This window comes from Zingiber officinale, chromosome 6B, assembly GCF_018446385.1.
Source record: "Zingiber officinale cultivar Zhangliang chromosome 6B, Zo_v1.1, whole genome shotgun sequence".
NCBI lineage: Eukaryota > Viridiplantae > Streptophyta > Magnoliopsida > Zingiberales > Zingiberaceae > Zingiber > Zingiber officinale.
The window spans coordinates 104,579,051-104,597,436 of NC_055996.1; the positions used below are offsets into that span (position 1 = coordinate 104,579,051).

At 37.0% G+C, this 18,386-nt stretch overlaps 1 protein-coding gene and 1 long non-coding RNA gene across 4 annotated transcripts; both read right to left on the reverse strand.

Moving 5' to 3' along the window:
- Positions 1–1,461: 1,461 nt before the first annotated feature.
- On the reverse strand, positions 1,462–14,431 carry LOC121988643. Of its 2 annotated transcripts, XR_006114064.1 has the most exons (4): positions 14,050–14,431; positions 12,518–13,937; positions 4,261–4,400; positions 1,462–2,913 (listed from the first exon to the last, which is right to left on the reverse strand). It is a non-coding gene; the product is annotated as an uncharacterized LOC121988643 (long non-coding RNA). The 2 variants fall into 2 exon arrangements; XR_006114063.1 differs by having other exon boundaries at positions 12,518–14,431.
- Positions 14,432–14,937: 506 nt separating this feature from the next.
- On the reverse strand, positions 14,938–18,347 carry LOC121988644 (pentatricopeptide repeat-containing protein At3g06430, chloroplastic-like). Of its 2 annotated transcripts, XM_042542176.1 has the most exons (3): positions 17,902–18,347; positions 17,708–17,784; positions 14,938–16,431 (listed from the first exon to the last, which is right to left on the reverse strand). In XM_042542176.1, the coding sequence occupies exons 1-3, from the start codon at positions 18,317–18,319 to the stop codon at positions 15,322–15,324; spliced, it is 1,605 nt and encodes a 534-aa protein (XP_042398110.1). In that variant the 5' UTR covers positions 18,320–18,347; the 3' UTR covers positions 14,938–15,321. The 2 variants fall into 2 exon arrangements, with proteins under 2 accessions (XP_042398110.1, XP_042398109.1); XM_042542175.1 differs by having other exon boundaries at positions 17,708–18,347.
- Between the last annotated feature and the right edge of the window lie 39 nt (positions 18,348–18,386).

Here is an 18,386-nt window from a genome sequence, read left to right on the forward strand (position 1 = left end):
GAGATACATGTCTTAATTAAATTTCATAAGTTAGCCACATAATTCATAAATCACATAAATTCAATCAAGAAAATATATGAATTATTATTTACCTCATAAATATTGTGAAAATTAATTATTTAATTGATTTACAACTTATCCACTTGTTGATTTAAGTGTCTCAATCTATAGATTCTCATTAGGATACTTAAGCATCAGCTCGTGGATGACATTTGTCACCTTCTAATTAAATTATAGTGCTAATCTAAATTCTTTTTGTCAACGTGACTCCTTACCTCATAATTAATTAGGTTAATCAATTAACAAGCCATGCAAACATCCATGATTAGGTATCTAAAGACTCTATTAGTAAATTAATAAATAAGATTCCAATTTGCTTTATCAATAAATTAACCAATTTATTCTAATAAAAACTGTTCCATTGATCATCATTTTTTACATCACACAAAACATGAATCACTTAGCATATTTTCTTCATAAACTAAAAACACAATATTAATGATGATGATAATGATTGTTCACCATAAGAATTCTTACTTATACTCAAAAAATAAAAAAGGCATAATAATTAGGTATTTGCTTCAAGAACTAAAATTGTATAACATGAGAATTAATAGAAAAATTGTTGATTATTAACGATCACTAATGATGATTGTTTATCATAATAATTTTATCTATATCCACAAGACCTAGAGATATGCCCTCCATATCCACAGAAACCTAGAGATATTCCCTCCGTAATTTATTCTTTTTTTTTAAAAAAAAAAAGAGAGACCAAATAGCACAAATAAGTCATTCGATACCTTTTTATCCTCTTTATATTAAACAATCCTACAGCATCCCCACTCCTTGATTAACTACTTAAATAATCATGGCTCCAATACTTAATTTACAACAATGAAACATTGAGGACCACTTCGACTTCAATTGGTATCGATCCATCACAATAAACAAATAACCACAATAAACAAAAAACCACAATAGAGTTCTTGTTTCTATAGTTATCTCCTAGTGGTCTCAACCTATGTCCGCAAGAAACTCCTTGTCATCTTATACATATCGGTAGCTGAAATCCACATGCCTTATTGTCGATATCGCCATAGTCAAAATCGCTTTTGATTGTAGTTGTTGATGCTCCTAGTTCGAGGGCGCCTAAAGGGGACAAGGAGGAAGGAAACAAGGAGAACAACAACAAGAAGAAAAAGGGAATATTAAGTTGTAGTAGTGTCTGGAAAGTAGAGGTAAGCTAAAATTGATTTATAGGAAATATGTTCATGGTTAGTGAGAATATCTTGTAAAGAATTAGTTGGATGATAATGGAATCCACTTTAGAGTTTACCTAGAATTTAGGAACATGACCTTGTATTATTGTAATAAATTAGACAAGGCAAAAGTTCTTAAATTTATTAGATTATTTGTAAAATAAATATCAAACTTTAAAATTATATAAACATACGGAACAATAAATTGAACTGAATGAAACCTGAGGCAAAACCTATGTTGGTAAAAAGATAAATGTTCAATAAACTTTAGGTTTTTTGGATTTGTCATGGAGTGAGTTTGAAGTGAACTAATTTGAGAAAATATTTTTAATTTTGACTATGTCATCCTAAATAATCAATAATGATGGACTAAATAAATGTAACTTTTATACTTACATTATGCAAGCAAATATCTCTTTCATTCTATCTCATTAAAAAAATGATTAAGTAGGTCTAACGTCAAATCTGGGATGATCGGTCCAGCCCCACGAAATTTCTCACCGGACACCTGGATAAATCGGGAAAGTGCACATGGAAGCCCATCCTGAAAGCCAACATTCTCAGATCTACTATCCATTAAGGAAAAAATCTTTCTTTCTATCTCATCCTTTTGTATAAAGGACATACAGTTGAAAATTGAGTACATGATTGAAGTAGGGTTTCTTCAAAGTGGACGAGATGAACAAAATCAAACAAATGAATCTAGACATCCATATGTTGCTAGATTTGATCTTGGTCCTCTAGGAACATAATCAATCAATGATTTGTTCCATCATATATTTATCTATTTTATTTGTACTAAATCAACTTTCCAACCTATTTTTTTTCCTTCCTAACTGCTAACTTTTTTTTTTTTTTGGTAGTGATTGGTTTGTACTCACCAATTTATTATTAAAACATAATCATGTTGTGTCCATGCCAAATGAGGTAAAATAATAATTCTTGTTATAGTTGCTGCAATAAAAAGTGATTATGCTCATCCCATGCGCCCTTCACAACTTGTTCCCAAATTATGTGAAGGAAAGTAAATCACGAGATCAACTTATAATAAACTGGCAAGTGACTAGAGGGTGGAAGAAGTTTTTCGCCAATAGCATGCACCTGCTGAGAATTAATCCGTTCCCTTGTAGCAAATATATCACCCTCTAGCCAACTAGGCACCCCTATGGGGACAATAAATTTTTTTATAGTTGAAAGTTATTTACTTCATTCAGGGAAATAATATTCTACAATTCGATTTACTGTTTCAAAATCTAAAGGTGAGCAAGAGATTGTGGACATATGAGTGTATTGAATACTCTTTACCACGACTCATTGTAGAGATACCAAACACTTAAGGTTGCACTAATCCAAATCCATCTGTCAAGTTTTGAAGTCATTAAATTAGTATTATTCCAGGATGTTCTTATAACAATAAACTATCCAGAATCAAGATCTAGAAGTTAGTAATTGAAGCAGAAGAAAATTAAGAACCAAGAAAGACAGCAACAAAGAAATTTTCAATAATACAAAAAAGAAGAAAATGGAAAATATTACTTTACCCCTATGATTTTGAAATTGTCATTTGTTCCCTAGACTGCAAAATATTATGTGTCGCCCAGTAATACCATACCGTCAGCTCCTCAGTAGCAGCAAAGGCACAGGAGAGTTCCTGCATTATAAAGATACATGTGAAGTGGATATGTTGAGCCTGAACCATACATGTGAAGGAAGAACATGTTGCAGCAATTAGGAACCTCATTGCATGAGATGCTTTGGAAGAGTTTTTGAGTCTCTAAGAGCTGAGAGACATTTAGTAGTAATGCCACATAACTACACTGAAATGGCTACGTTTACTCAGCAATGCTTCCATGGGAGAATTAAAAATGAACAGTTGGTAGTTTGAAAGCATTTCAGTCACAATGGCAAATCACACAACTCAAGTTTTCCAGTGGACCTTGTTTTCTGCCTGAAGTTTCAAGATTCAACTAAAAAAATATTATAGAACACCTAATTTAGTAGTGAGTGGTATAAAAGAACCAACTGGAGTTCCATGATTACCAAGAGTTGTGAGAAATACTAAGACTTTTTAATGGCTGTTACAAGCAGCAAAGTTTCTGAGCATGAACATTGTGCATTAAAGATAAGGAAATGCTAAGAGTTGATCGTTTGATTAAGAAGAGTGATCTGATGCAGCCATTTATTTCCCACTCCCAGATTTACCAACTTACAGAAAACAAGAAATTAGGAAGGATGAAAACTGCTGAATAATGGTAATTAATGATTCCCCGAGGATATAAAATAAATTTAAGGAATGAGTTTGCTATTTGACACAAAGTAGCATGCGACGTCACAACATATGGTACATATGGTTTTGCATCTTAAATGTCTGCTTGGTTCAACTGTACAATGGAGTGGTTATGTTGGATGACCACATTCAACTGATAATGATTTTGAAAAATGTAATTGAAGACCACATGGAGCCAATAAATACCCTTTATGCAAAACCATATGGAGATGTACTTAGATGGTGAATAAAAATACCGTAATTAGGCGATGTGAAATTATGACAAATACACACATCAAATAAGGAAGAAGAAAACCAAAAAGACGGGGTTAGCAACAATAAAACAAGATAAAATTATTTAAATATATATGATAATATAGTAACGGATAAAGCGCAATAACATAGAAGGCTCTATACAGCGGCCTCACCTAGTGGAATAAGAATTGATAGTTGTTATTGCATAAAACCCCCTTATTCTTACCAAACAAGAAAATATTACAGTTCCTAATGGGCCTTTTTTTTCAGTTTATCTCCAATGTTTGAAAAGTGTCATTCTGTTTTTAATAAAACATTACAGTTGCCATTATGGCTTGGTTTGGATCTTGAAGTTAAATACCATCTATCAGCTAAGCCGGAATATGAGAAGAATTGACATTTTAAAAAAAAATCAGAACCAAATAGCGATAAAAAGCAAAACTTGGGAAAACTTGGAAAAGGAAAACGAAAATTCACCTATAAAAGAATAAGCTAAAAAAACACTCTTGATGGTTTGAACTTAGGCGATGATTAACTCTTTTTCATCACTGCAAGCTGGCTTCCCCTAATCCCTGCCCAATGATGGTTTGACTCTCCAATGAGATAGCTGCTTGGATCTGAAAAGAACAACAGACCATGAAAATGTGTAAAGGTAGACACACCTAATCCAAGTGAAAACTCTATAAATTCATCTAGCCAACCATTTGGCTCCAAAACCTATTCGCAGGGAACAAACACAAGGTATTGTAACACAGCAGAAAAGTTCTTTACATTTCATAACTACTACACTAAATACCACCCATTTATATGTTAATAACATGTAGTCATACAACAACAACAACAATCAAACCTTATCTCACTAGGTGTGATCGGCTATATGGATCCTTTTACGTCATTGAGCTCTATCTCCTACTATATCATCATCTATACTTAAATAAATGTTATCTTGTTTTATTGCTGCTGACTAAGTTTTTTTTGTCTTTCTCTTTCTCGTTTGATATGTGTGTTTGTCATAGTTTCACATCGCTAATTGGAGCATTTATTGGTCATCTAAGTACATGCCCGTATTATCTTAAACGTGTCTCTCATAGTTTTTGCTCAATAGATGCATCTGACTTTTTCTCTAATGCTCTCATTTTTTATTATGTCTATCCTCGTATGTCCATACTATTGGTGCAATTTGTATTAATGATCTAACTCATGTTTTGATAACTGATAAGTGGATTAAAATTAGAGTGTTTTGTGATATAATTGTTTTACCAAGTGTGCTGGAGTTGATGGTTGACTTGACACCAGGCTAAAATCTAGCTAGGTCCACGGGACCAGATAGCTGGTGGGAAGTCCAGATAGGTTCGTGGGGCCCGATATCTGGCGGGAAATTCAATTGGGTCTGCGGGGCCTAACAATCAGCCGAAGTCTAGTTGGATCCGCGAGACCTGACAATTAGCTGGAAGACTTGGTGGGTCAAAGGCAAGTCAAACGATTACAAGTGATAAGTGAAGGTAAGCAACTGGAGGAGAGATCTAGTGAGGATGTGTTCCCGGTTGAGGGAACTATAAGCGTCGATCCAACTTAGGTCTATTTGAGAAACCTACATTGAGACCTTGACTAGATCTTGGTCTCGAGGAGACAAGATCTAATTACTACTCATATTTTATTACTGTGGTGCTTACAGGAGAAATATATTTTTATTTGTCTGGACTAACTCCTTTTTGCGGGAATTCAAAGGCTGAAAAAGGGAGTCTGGGCGCTCGGAGTTTGGGAGCCCGGATCAGTGTTGCCCGGGCAGGTGCCGCAGGCACCCGGGAGATCCGAACGCCCGGACCAGAAAAGTTACCCTGAAGCTGAGTTGGAGCGTGACGACTGGTCGAACCCACGTCAACAGTTCAAGCGCCCGGAAGTGGATAAACTTCGCGGATGAAGTTTCGATGAGAGTTCGCCACGTTAGCAACGGTCTAGGCGCCCGGAGGGGTTCCAAGAGCACGGAATGAGCTTATATAAGGGCCTTCGACCAGCAGCTTCAGAACATCATCTGCTACAACTTTCATATTCAAGTGCTGCTCCGAAAAGGCTCCGATGACACCGAAAGGCTGCTCCGAAGTTTGGGGAACGAGAGACTTCATTTTCCTTTCTGTTTGTCGGTAACAAGTTTTATTTTCAGTTCTTGTACTCAATCTTTGTAATCCATTTACGAACTGATAATGATTGCCCAGCGAAAGCGATCGACGATCACGAGCCTTGGAGTAGAAGTCGTCACAGGCTCTGAACTAAGTAAAACTTGACATTGTTAGCGTTGTTTTTTTATTTCCCCTTTCCACTGCGTAATTGTTTTTAACTCATAATTTTCGACGAATGCTATTCACCCCCTCTAGCGTATTTACGATCCTACACACACATCCATTTTAAGATCCTCATCTCTACAACTCTCATCTTCTGCTTATGTGCTTGAATCATAACCCAACATTTGGCTGCATATAACATAGTAAATCTAATTGCAATTTTGTAGAACTTTTCTTTAAGCTTTAGAAGTACTTTGCGGTCACATAATGTAAGTATCTCGGGTAAGTTTTGATCTGATCAACCATGTTAAGTAAGATCTTGTTGTATATAATCCTTGTGTCTAAGTGTGTAGGAATTTAGGAACATAAGAAGTCGAGCGGAAGACGCAGCTAGCGAGAAGGATGACACGGGAAGCAAGCCGGCGGGCTTGGTGCATCCGAGGGATGAGGTGCCGCGGAAGAATACACCGGCAGACGAGGACACGTGTGACACTTCCGAGGAACAAGATGCCGGAGTGAAAGATTGCTCGAGGAGAGAAGATCAGAGTTGGGTTAGGATGAACTCAACTCTGGATGGCTGGAGCATCACCCAAGCGACCGGAGCGAAAGACCGGACAAGTCAACACTGTGTTGACTTGTCCAGGCGTTTGAACTCTAGGCGCCTTGATCCCTTGGCACCGCAGGGGCGCCTCGGGGGCTATTGTTGCGGATGACGTTGAATAGCCACATCAGCAACACTCCAGGTGCTCGGACTAGTACAGGCACCCAGGCAAGGATAAAGTTTTATCCTCAGACCGTTGCGTAGCTGTTGTGAGCAGATCAGGTGCACCGCGGGGGCGCCCGGACCGAGTCTAGGCGCATGGAGATGTCACGTCAATAAAACGACTAGCTCGACCAACATGCTATAAATAGAACTGTGGTCTTCTTCATTCAAAACACCACACACTCGTACTTCTCTTGTAATTTTATTTTAAAGTGTTCGTACTTTTATTTTTGTAAGAGGTTTTTCTACCTGCATTAAAGGAGAACTTTGTTAATGCTTTCAATGCCTTGAATTAAGAGCATCCTCGGTTGTAATAGTAAAATCTCTGTCTCTGCCTTTCTTTTATGTTAACTTATTTTTGTTTAATTAACGTGTGTTATCTTTGCTGAAAAGAAAGCAAAAGATTGTAAATTCTAACCTGCAAGACAATTCACTCCCTTATTGGCCGCACCGGGACCTTCAATTGGTAATTTGTTATCAGAGCGCAGACCGCTCTAGAAGGACTAGTCGCCTGCTAAAGCAAGGAGACGAGCAAGGAGACGATGGCTGGACCAAGCATCTACCCGCCAAAGTTCGAGGGAGAGTTTATACTTTGGAAATGTCGAATGGAGGAATTTTTAAAAACCAACTTTGAAATTCTTTTAATAATCAAATACGATTTTGTAGTACCCAAAGATCAACCAGGAGAAGAAAAAGAAGAATATCTTTGGATCAAGGAGTAAAACGACTTCGTAGCCTACTGCCTCAGAAAGTTAACCGCATCGGAAGCTATACCTTGGCCAAAAACTTGTAGGAAAAGTTCCTGGAGCTTCACGAAGGCACATTAGAAGCAAAGCTAGCAAGACGAAACATCCTTCGAAGTCAGTTGACAAACCTCCAAATGGAAAAAGGAGAGACGGTGGCTCAACTACATGCGAAGATCAAGGAGCTAATCACTGGACTTATCAACTTCGGCAAATCAATAACAAATCGAGACTCAGTTCGTTATGCACTTAATATTTTTCCTAGAATTCTAGAATAAACTTCAACAGTAGATGCCTACTATATTTCAAAGAATCTAGAGGTAAGTACTTTAGAAGATTTATTCTCTGCATTAAAATTACACGATCTAGATATGCCGGTACAAGAAAAGAGAAAGAGCCAAGTCAGAACTTGGCATTAAAAGCCAACAAAAAGGACGAACCAAAGTCAGATTCTTCACTCGAAGATGAAGCGGCTTTCATGGTAAGAAATTTTTTTAAGTCTAACAGTTTTAACAAGCCAAGAAGCATCTTAGAAACAAGAGGATTAAATGCTACAACTGTGATGAAAAATGGCACATCAAGGACAACCGCCCAAAACTGAAGGAGAAGGAGAAGAACAAAAGACCAACACGAACGAAGAACAAAAATCTAAAGGCGACATGGGACGAATCGTCGTCATCTGAATCAAAGATTGAAGCCTACGCCGGACTTGCACTTATGACAAGTCACCAAGAAGACGACGAGACTTCATCAGATATGAGCATCGACGAAGGGGGAGACACTTCAGAAGAAAGCAGCGATAAAGGAAGAGCGTCTACAAAGAAACTGACTCGATAAGTGAGGTACGTTCTCTACCTTCCGATAAATTATATAAATTTATTAAAATATTTTCTAAAAGTTCTTGTAAATTAAGCAGAAAATGAAAAATTCAAAAAAGAAATTTAGAATTAAAAGTAACCTTAGTAAAATCATGTCAATTAGAAAATTTTGACAAAGTAAAAGTTGAAAATGAAAAATTAAAGGATCAAATAGAAAAACTGAAAAAGAATCATTCATACACACATGTTCAAAATTCTAAAAATTTTCAAAGGCTTAACTATATTTTAGATATCACAAAGGTCAAATTAAAAAAGTGACAAGAAATCCAGAAGGTAGAAATCTATATTGGGTTCTAAAATCATGTCTGGATTTAATTGTCCCTAATTTAATGTTTTGCTAGGTTAGAATATTCTGTTTGAAAAATATATTTTGTGTAAACTTTCTGTTAGAATTTTTTATTCAAAATTTTTAAAATAATAAGACAGTAGATATTATGTTCGAATAAATTTTTTTTAAATTATCTTTTACCGTTATCTGATTTATTTTGAATTATTTATCGAAAATAATATTTTTATAATTACAAATTATCGAGATATTATTTTTTGAGAATTTTAATTTTTATGTGGATAAACATTAAATTTTAAATATTCAAAAAAAAATTATCATGATTTTTAGCCATCAAATTCTATTTTTAAAACATTTAACTTCGAAAAATATTATTTCTGATTAAATATTCATATTGGTTAAAATAAATATTTATTTTTTGTAAATATTTTTAATCTGATCATTCTGTTTCTGGTTCACGTTAGTAAAACTTTTTGGAATTTTTCAAAATTTAAAACAAAATTTTAAATTATTCTTGACAAATCTGGTATTTAATTTTTAGAAATTCAAATATTCAAAAATAATTCTTGAATTTTTTTCTCAAAATGGGACATTGTGCATTCACCCTTAGAGATTTTTTCGATATTTACCCCTAATTTTTTATGTAATCAAAGGAGGAGAGAAATTTAGGGGGTTAAGGGATAATTAATTAATTTGCAACATTTTAGTAGTACTTAAAAAATTCATGTTTTAAAATGTCAATTTATTTTTTCAAATAAATTTTATATTTATTTTACCCTAACTTTAACTTGAGTTGATGCACATCAAAAAAGAGAAAACTGTAAGTACTCCGTGTAAGTTTTGATGTAATCAATCAAATTAAATTACGTTCTGTTGTACTTGATTCTTGAGCGGAAGACACAGCTAGTGAGAAAGATAACACGGGAAGTGAGTCGTTGGACTCGGTGCATCCGAGGGACGAGGTGCTGCAGAAGAGTATACCGGCGGACGAGAAAAGCGCGCACGGTGCTTCCGAGGAACGAGAAGCCTGAGCGGAAGACTGCTCAAGGAGAGAAGGTCGGAGTTGGGTTAGGGTGAGCTCAACTCTGGATGGTCAGAGCATCACCCAAACGACCGGAATCGAAGAGCAGACACGTCAATACTGTGTTGACTTGTCTAGGCGCTTGGACCATGTCCAAGCATCCAAACTTCAGGCGCTTGGACCCCCGAGCACTATAGGGGCGCCTCGGCGGGCCGTTGCTGCGGATGACGTCGAATGCCCACGTTAGCAACACTCTAGGCACCAGATCGGTCCAGGAGCCAGGGCAAGGATAAAGTTTTATCCTTAAACCGTTGCGTAGCCGTTGCGAGCAAATCAAGTGCACCGCTGGGTGCCCAGACCAGGTCCAGGCGTCCGGAGATGTCACGTCAGCAAAACGGCTAGTTCGACTAACAGGCTATAAATAGAGGTATGATCTTCTTCATTCAGAACAACACAAACTCGTAATTCTGTTTTAAAGTGTTCATACTTTCATTTTTGTAACAGGTTTCTCTGCTTACATCAAAGGAGAACTTCGTTAGTGCTTTCAAATACCTTAGATTAACAATCTCTCTGGTTGTAACCAAGTAAATCTCCGCCTCTTTCTTTCTTTTATGTTAACTTATTTTTGTTTAATTAACGTGTGTTGTCTTTGCTGAAAAGAAAGCAAAAGATTGCAAATTCTAACTTGCATATTCACGCCCCTCTTGCTGATTGTATCAGAACCTTCACATAAAACACCCGATGCTCTCCTTCATTTCAATCATCCTACTTGTATTCTATGTAACACATCTCTCTCAAAACCTCCATCATTTTTCAAAAATAATCCTAAATATTTAAAACTCTCGGTTCCAGACAACTTATCATCTCCTATCTTAACAATTGTCTCATTACGTCTAATATTGCTAAACTTAAATTTCATATATTCTGTCTTTATTCTACTAAGCCTAAAACCTTTCCCTTCTAGTATTTTCTGAGAAGATTCTAGTGTAGCCTTTACTCCTTCACGTGTCTTATCTACCAAAACAATATCATCTACAAACAACATGCACTACGGTAGTGTCTTGAATGTGTGCAGTGAGTTCGTCCATAATTAGTGTAAAAAGATAGAGACTTAGAGTTGATTCTTGATGTAACCCTATCATTATTGGAAATGTTTCAGTTACTCTGCTCGTACATATTTTTAATTAATTCAATATATGTTATACTAACACTTCTTTTTTCTAGAATTCTCCATATAATTTCTTTTAAGACTCCATCATAAGTTTCTTCTAAGTCAATGAGTACCATATGTAGATCTTTATTTTTGCTCCTGATATTTTTCAATTAATTATCTAATAAGATGTATAACTTTTATTGTAACTTTCCAGACATGAACCCAAATTGATTTTCAATCACCGAGATCTCCTTCCTTAATCTATTTTGTATTATTTTTTCCTAAATTTTCATGGTATGACTCATTAGTTTAATACCCGAATAGTTTGTACAATTTTGTACGTCTCCCTTGTTCTTATATAAGGGAACTAGAGTACTTATCCTCTATTGATTTGACATTTTTTTATTTTCAATATCATGTTAAATAATTTTATAAGTCATTCAACACCTTGTTTCCCTAGACACTTTCATACCTCTATTGGAATATCATTTGGTTCAACGACTTTTCTATTGTGCATCTCATTTAAAACTTGTTCTACTTCTGAAATTTAAATTCCACGATAAAAATTTAAATTTTTATGCTCATTTGACCTACTTAAATTATCTAAGTTAAGTTGGTCACCTAAACCTTCATCCTTTAATGAACTATTATCTTAAGGGTTATAATTCTATCCTCATTTCTAACTACTCCTACAACTTCATCCTTTAACAAACTATCTACAACAATACACACTCCATTTCTTGCTTTACTTTTTCCGGTGTATCATAACTTAAAACCCGAGTTCTCTATCATCTTTGTCTTCTTGCCTACCCATTTTATCTTTTGTACACATAAAATACTAATTCTTCTCCTAATCATTGTATCTACTACCTCCATTAATTTACTAGTGAGGGTTCCTATATTCCATGTTTCAAATATTAGATTATTAGTTCTCCTATCATGTTTGTTCTTATCCAACCTATGGTGTGAGAACTTTTGTCTAATTAACGTCACACCCAAGTTCTCATGGAGATACAGCGGTCCTTATCGATACAGTCGAACCCTGCAACATGAACTCTTGCATATTTAGCACTATACCCAAGTTCTGGAGATGTAGCAATCTTTACCAAGACGTTACAGTCGGACCCTGTAACGCGTTCCTTCAAGGGAACAACCTAGCATTAGCACAATAGTTTAATGGATCAATTCATTAATATTTATCAAAGTTTTAACGCTGACTGACAACCTAATGCAACTCTCCTCCTTTATTCGGGCTTAGGACCAACCATGCTTAGTTCGTCATAGGCGAAGTTAATAACATGTAGACATAGATGAAAGTAAAATGAATTCAAGTCCATAAGTATACTAAGTTCCCTATTAATATAAAAAAGTGTATTGCCAACGAAGTATGATCATTAGAAGTACAATTGACAAGATTGATATAAGTTATGGTAACTGCAGAAAATTAGTCAAGTTTAGCTTAGAAAATACATGTATCATGCATGTAAAAAAGAGTAAATAAATTGCAAGTAACATTTATTCATCTGGATGAAATTTTAGAATTAAGAACAATCCACACATACAAATGAAGAGGAATGCAGAATTTTTGTGAAGAAGTGAAGGAGGACCAACCTTTGAATGGGATCTTCAAAGATCAAAATCTGTTCCAAATGCACAACACTGATTACATTACTGAACAAATTGCTTTGTGCATTTGAACTGGTCCAATGTGAACATATGAAGCTTTGATATATAGATATCTGCAAGTCAATGTCAATCATTAGGGAGCCCATTAATTACATATGAATGTTTCTTGGCCAAAGCTGTATATATCACAGGACTAGGAAAACACTTCATTCCTCCATCATAGTCAAACAATCAGAGCACAAATCAAGATGACCTTTCTCAAGTAAAGTGTCAATGAGAATTTTCCATGCAATTTCATCGCACCTATAACCCTTCAAAAGAAAGCTAGTGAAAACTGATTTAACTTCATCAAAGCTTCCTTCTTCACAATGTCCAGAATGCTCAATGCAGTAGCTGATAAGATGCAAGATATGGCAGATGACCACATGAAACCATGGAATCAAAAAATGATAGAGCTTCTAAATACTTGTTTAGTCTACAGCAACAAATAATTAGAGGTGTATATGTATCTGCATTAGGAAGTTTAGAGGCTTCTTGCATGTGGAAGAGCAAAGCCTTAGCTTCCACCAAGCGATGCACCTTGCAAAAAGCTTCAACAAAAACTGTAAGATTTTACTATTGGGTTGCAACCTTGTTCAGAATCTTGTAAACAGCTTTGAGACTATATCGATACCCACTTTTCCCCACATATCAGCATCATCTATGAAGGTAACATCAGCTTATTTCTTTTTCAATAGGATTTCAGCAATAGGAAGTAAGTTTCATCATTGGGCTCACATGCATCTTTTATCATAATATAGAACTAGACAAAGCTTGACCAAAAAAACTCACATTTATCAATCCATCAATATATGGATTGTCAACTCTATTTCTCTTCATTTCAGTTATCATGGGAAATAAGCCTCACTTCTCCATCAAATGCAGCAACCTAAATCCAATTTTTTGTGTCACTTTCCATATAGTATCCCTGAACCAATGTAGTGTAATTGACATGGTTAGTACTGCATCCTTAAGCATCTTAGTTAATAATGTCATTGCCTTGTGCATCTTCATCTGAAGAAAAGCCCACAAACTAATTCAGTATAAGTCCTCACATTTGGCTTACACCCTCTGGACTTCCTCAAATCCAATACATGGAATGGAAGGTGTGATCAACCTTCCTAATTTTGCAGTAGCCATCAATCAAAACATTGTAAAGTAACAACATTTGGGACCAGACCCTGCTCCAAATCATCATCTGCACAATAGACCAAGATGAATGAGCTGTATGTGTGAGTATCTGGATCTAATTCATCGATAACTTTCCCTTTCTTGCAATTTGCATTGATCATTGTATTGTAGATATGAAGATTGGGAAATATATCATCTTTTTTGCATTTGTTCGTATAAGTCCTTCATATTAGCCCTGCAAGAGCCATCAGCATTAAATTACAGCTTTGGATAAACTGCGTGAAACCCGTCAGATGCAAGGATTTGAAGTTTCAAGAACCGAGTCAATTTCAGCGGTGGAGCATGACCTAATCACGGAGACAACGATCTCCTCGGCGGGGCGGTGGAGGCCGAATCTGGCAACGATTTGAAGCAGGGAAGAACAGGAATCGAAGGTGTGAAGGAAACATGAGTGTCGTTCGATCCAGCGGAAAAAGTCCGGAGCAACGCGGGGATCGAGAGGGCAGGATCGCATGAGGGTGGCGACATGGAGAGGCGTCCGGTGGGGATATGGGTGGCGGCGAAAAGGCGCTGTTTAATGGAGGCCAAGAATCGTACCATAGTGGAGAAGTACTGAGCGCCGCGCCATCCAATTAGGGATCCCCGTCGGAGGCGGTGGGACGCGCGCCGACGGAGAGAGATGGAGCAGTGGCGGCGAGAGAACGTGAAAGAACTCACAACTGCTCTGGTTTTTTTACATCATGTTGGACAGAAATACCCTTGAGAAAGTTTCAAAGGCCTTTTGTTGCACGTATATAACTATATATTTAAGATAATAAAAATAATTGGGTATATAAATATTTAAAAAATAGGTATTTTTTAAAGTAAAATTTAAACTACTGCACTTTTTAAGTATGTAATAAACTTAGATAGGTCTTTTAGTAATTGTATCAGCAGGTATTTTCTTTTGCACCCATTGCCCATAATTATCAATGGCATGGCAGTGATATGTTTATATTTTCTTTTGCAATTATTACAGTTTCTAATCATTAATGACTTACCTTATAATTTACTTGAAAAAGTATATATATGTATGATTATGAAAGCACACAAGCTTAAAAGTAGATTATTGTTAACTAAAATTATTTTTTTTACTATTATAAGAAAAATACAAGTACATTAAAAAAAAGGACATTTGCAAATTTAAATTTGAAGTGATAAATCCATTTAAATTTGCTAAATACAAACAGTCTCACTACACAAAACAATCTTTTCCATTAGAGGTCAATGAATCACCTCAAAATTTCTTTTACCAAAAAACTAAACAAGAGCATCCCAACTCTCAATGCTGTAAGCTTGTAACTAAAGATAACAACAAACAACACACCAGCATAATCTTTCAAAAAAAGTACTAGTTAGCCGCCGCAGGCATTGATTCCATTTGCTACCCCTTCTGACAGTTTATACATCTTGCCTTTTGGTTTTCTGCTTTGGCATGGCAAATTAAGGTTCTACCAAGAAAACCTGTTCTTTGTATCGAGAAGTAACTTCTCGACCGATATCAGTTAGTCATCACTTGGTCACAACCAACAAAAGCATTTCTAATTCCCTGACAGCCTGCCTGCATCCTGAAGCATTTTTCATGGAGTCACAAGCTTAGCTTCAAACTTTCCTGGATTCTCTTGCTCCAAATCGTAAATTTTATCCGTCATCCCTTCCTTTCTGTATGCTTCAACCAAGATACCAAATGTAATGGAATCTGGAGTGCATTCCCCATCTTTCATATGCTTGAAAACTCTCTCCATCTCCAGCAGATCGTCTGCTTTAGCACAGGCTGAGATCAAGGCATTATAAAAGAATGTGTTCCGCCGTACCTCCAGTCTTTCTGCAAGTTGAACAGTACTGATTACCTTGTGAAATTGGCCGGCATTACTATAACCATTGAGCAGACAACAGAAAGTCTTGGTATCAGATTTCATCCCCTCTGCTCGCATCTGATTGAAAGCACACTCCATGTTTTTTGCATCCCCGACCTCTGCAAAGGCTTCAATTATGTTGTTGTAAGTGGAGGTGGTCCATGGGAATTCCAACTTTCGCATGTATTCCATCACTGCAGTCATTTTGTCGTACATCCGTTTCTTCCCATAGGCACCAATTAAAATGTTAAAGGTTCGCGTTTCTGGTTCAATTCCATAGGCACGGAACCTTTCATACCACTTCTCCATTGCGTCAACTTGACTCATGTTTCCAAATAGGCTTAGGATGATATTCATGGTCCAGACATCAGGTTTGCAAGTAGAACTCTCCAGCATTCCCGAGAGAACTTTCTCCATCTCATCAAATTTGCCAGCCTTTCCATAGCCACTGAGAACTATGTTTTGTGTGACAGTATTCGGAGATATCATACGCTCGGACATGTCTTGATACAGTGAATCAACTAGATCAAATCTTGATGCTTCGGTGCAAGCCTTGAGAAGTGTGCTGTATGTATAGACGTCAGGTTGACAAAGAGGTAAGGTCTTCATTTTCTCTAGGATGGAAAATGCTTCATCGAGGAGGTTGCTTCTACAGTACGCTGCTAACAATGCAGTGTATAATTCAGGATTGGGTTGGCATCCTTCTTCCATCATATCATCAAAGAGTTGATGGGCTCGTATAGCTTGACCAGATTTTCCTAGAAGTATAAGGAGTTTCATATAGGTGCCTTCTTTTGGAGAATAGAATGGTTGTTCCTTCAACATATCAAAAACCTAAAAACTTATAATGTAAGTTGCAATTTTTAGAAATAATACTGTAAAAAGGAAGATGTCAATAAACTGATAATCAAATTTTAGTTTGGAGGATGCAAAAAGATAAAAGCTGAATACTTATGAAACTACAAAATTAACAATGATCTACTTGAACCAAAACTTTCAATAAGTCTTTTAACCATGGGCATATCATGGTAGATCATATAATAATACATGTACACGTTAGGATTCTCAACCCTGGTTGCAATGGTTTTGATGATATTAGCAAAGGGTTTAAGTTAACTTTGTGGTTATCTGATGTGTGCACTAATTGTGCAGGGTCTATTAACTTTCATTACTCTTTACTTTTGTTGTATTTCCTTAGCTGGTTGTAAGAGGTCAGTGATTTACTGAAGAGGAAAAAAGTAATAATGGACCACGGGTGCTTAGGCCTTAGACATAGAAATCTTGGGGGTCGTGAACCAAGTAAATCAAAAGTGTTCCAATGGAGTGCTTGGCTGAATTTCTTTAATTTCCATTGCTTATTATATTATCTCTAGAAAACTAACACTGCAGGCGAAGAGTAATATCCACCCTCTACCATACCAGCATCCAACGATCCAACAATACAAACATCACGATCAACAAATGTTATGATGTGTTCAAATTAGCAACTTAGTATGTTCTAGTTAAAATTGCTTGTACATACAGATCTCCTGGAATCAAAACTTTGAAACGTCGATAGTTATTCTAACCATGCACACATCACAATAGATGATACCATAATACATGCATAAACATCGCAATCCACAAATGTTATAACATGTTCAAGTCAACCAACTTAGCATGTTCTAATCAACATTGATTGTACATACAATTGTAGTCAACTAATACAATAATAACTTAGCTCAGATGAGCTCCAAGACGACCGCAGCAAAGGTACCTAGACCAGAAAATGGTCCATACGAGGAGCTAGATTACTGAAATATGTAGAATCTTGTTAGAGATGACATTTGAATTTTCTTTAAAAAAGTCAAGCAAACTCAATGTCTGTTTCACGTAACTATAAAAGTTTCGTACTTATCAAACTTTCTGTTCCCCAAACCATTCGTAAATTCTTCCTAAGTAACAGGAAGTTTTCCCGAGACCATATTGAGTTGTGCTAGCAATTCTTAAAAACTAGACTCGGCAAGGTTCTTTCAGTTGGTTTTCTAGTAAAGTTAAGATATTTGGAAGTGAAAGAAACAACTATTGAAATAGGAGGTGAAGCAGGAATGAGTAGCAGGAGTGGTAGTACCTTGAGCGCCTCCTGCCACTGCCTCTTCTGGATCCGGTCAGCGAGCGCCTCGGTGACGGTGCACACCCAGGCCTTGGCGGCAGCGCGGTCATCCATCTTCTTCTTGATGTTCTTGATGGGCGTCCGCGGCCGCCGCGACGGAAAGCTCTCCGACGCCCCCGGGAACTCCCCCTCCTTCCAGTGCCGCTTCTTGGGTGGAGAACTAGCAGGGGCAGAAGACCGTGGCAAAGTCGAAGAAGAAGAATAAGAAGGGCCCTCCTTCCAGTGCCGGTTATTGGGAGGAGAACGAGCAGGAGCAGAAGACCGTGGCAAAGTTGAAGAAGAAGAAGGGCCCTCCTTCCAGTGCCGCTGCTTCGGAGGAGAACGAGAACCAGCAGAAGACCGTGGCAAAGTCGAAGGAGATGAAGAAGAAGGGCGAGGGGTTCCCGATGCCCTCCTGGGCCGTGAACCTAGCGCGCACCTCAAAACCCTTGCGGAGCCATCGGCGTCGGAGGATGTCCCAGTCGTCGGTCTCCACGACGCTCTTCGATGATTCCTTCTGAGGTCGAATGGAGAGGCCGAGTGGAGCAAAGGAGAAGAAGAGGAAGAGATGAAGGAAGACGATAAGGCCATGACCACCGACGAGCTCAGCGCTGGCGCCGTCAGTGGAGCAAAGATAAAAAATGTTGCTTTTGTAATT

Excerpts from the sequence above, each read along its gene's own strand:
- LOC121988644 (XM_042542175.1), bottom strand. The coding sequence starts at position 18,319 with ATGGCCTTATCGTCTTCCTTCATCTCTTCCTCTTCTTCTCCTTTGCTC. Across the intron at positions 16,432-17,707 it reads AGTGGCAGGAGGCGCTCAAG|GTTTTTGATATGTTGAAGGA; the intron begins GTACTACCACTC and ends ATAAGTTTTTAG.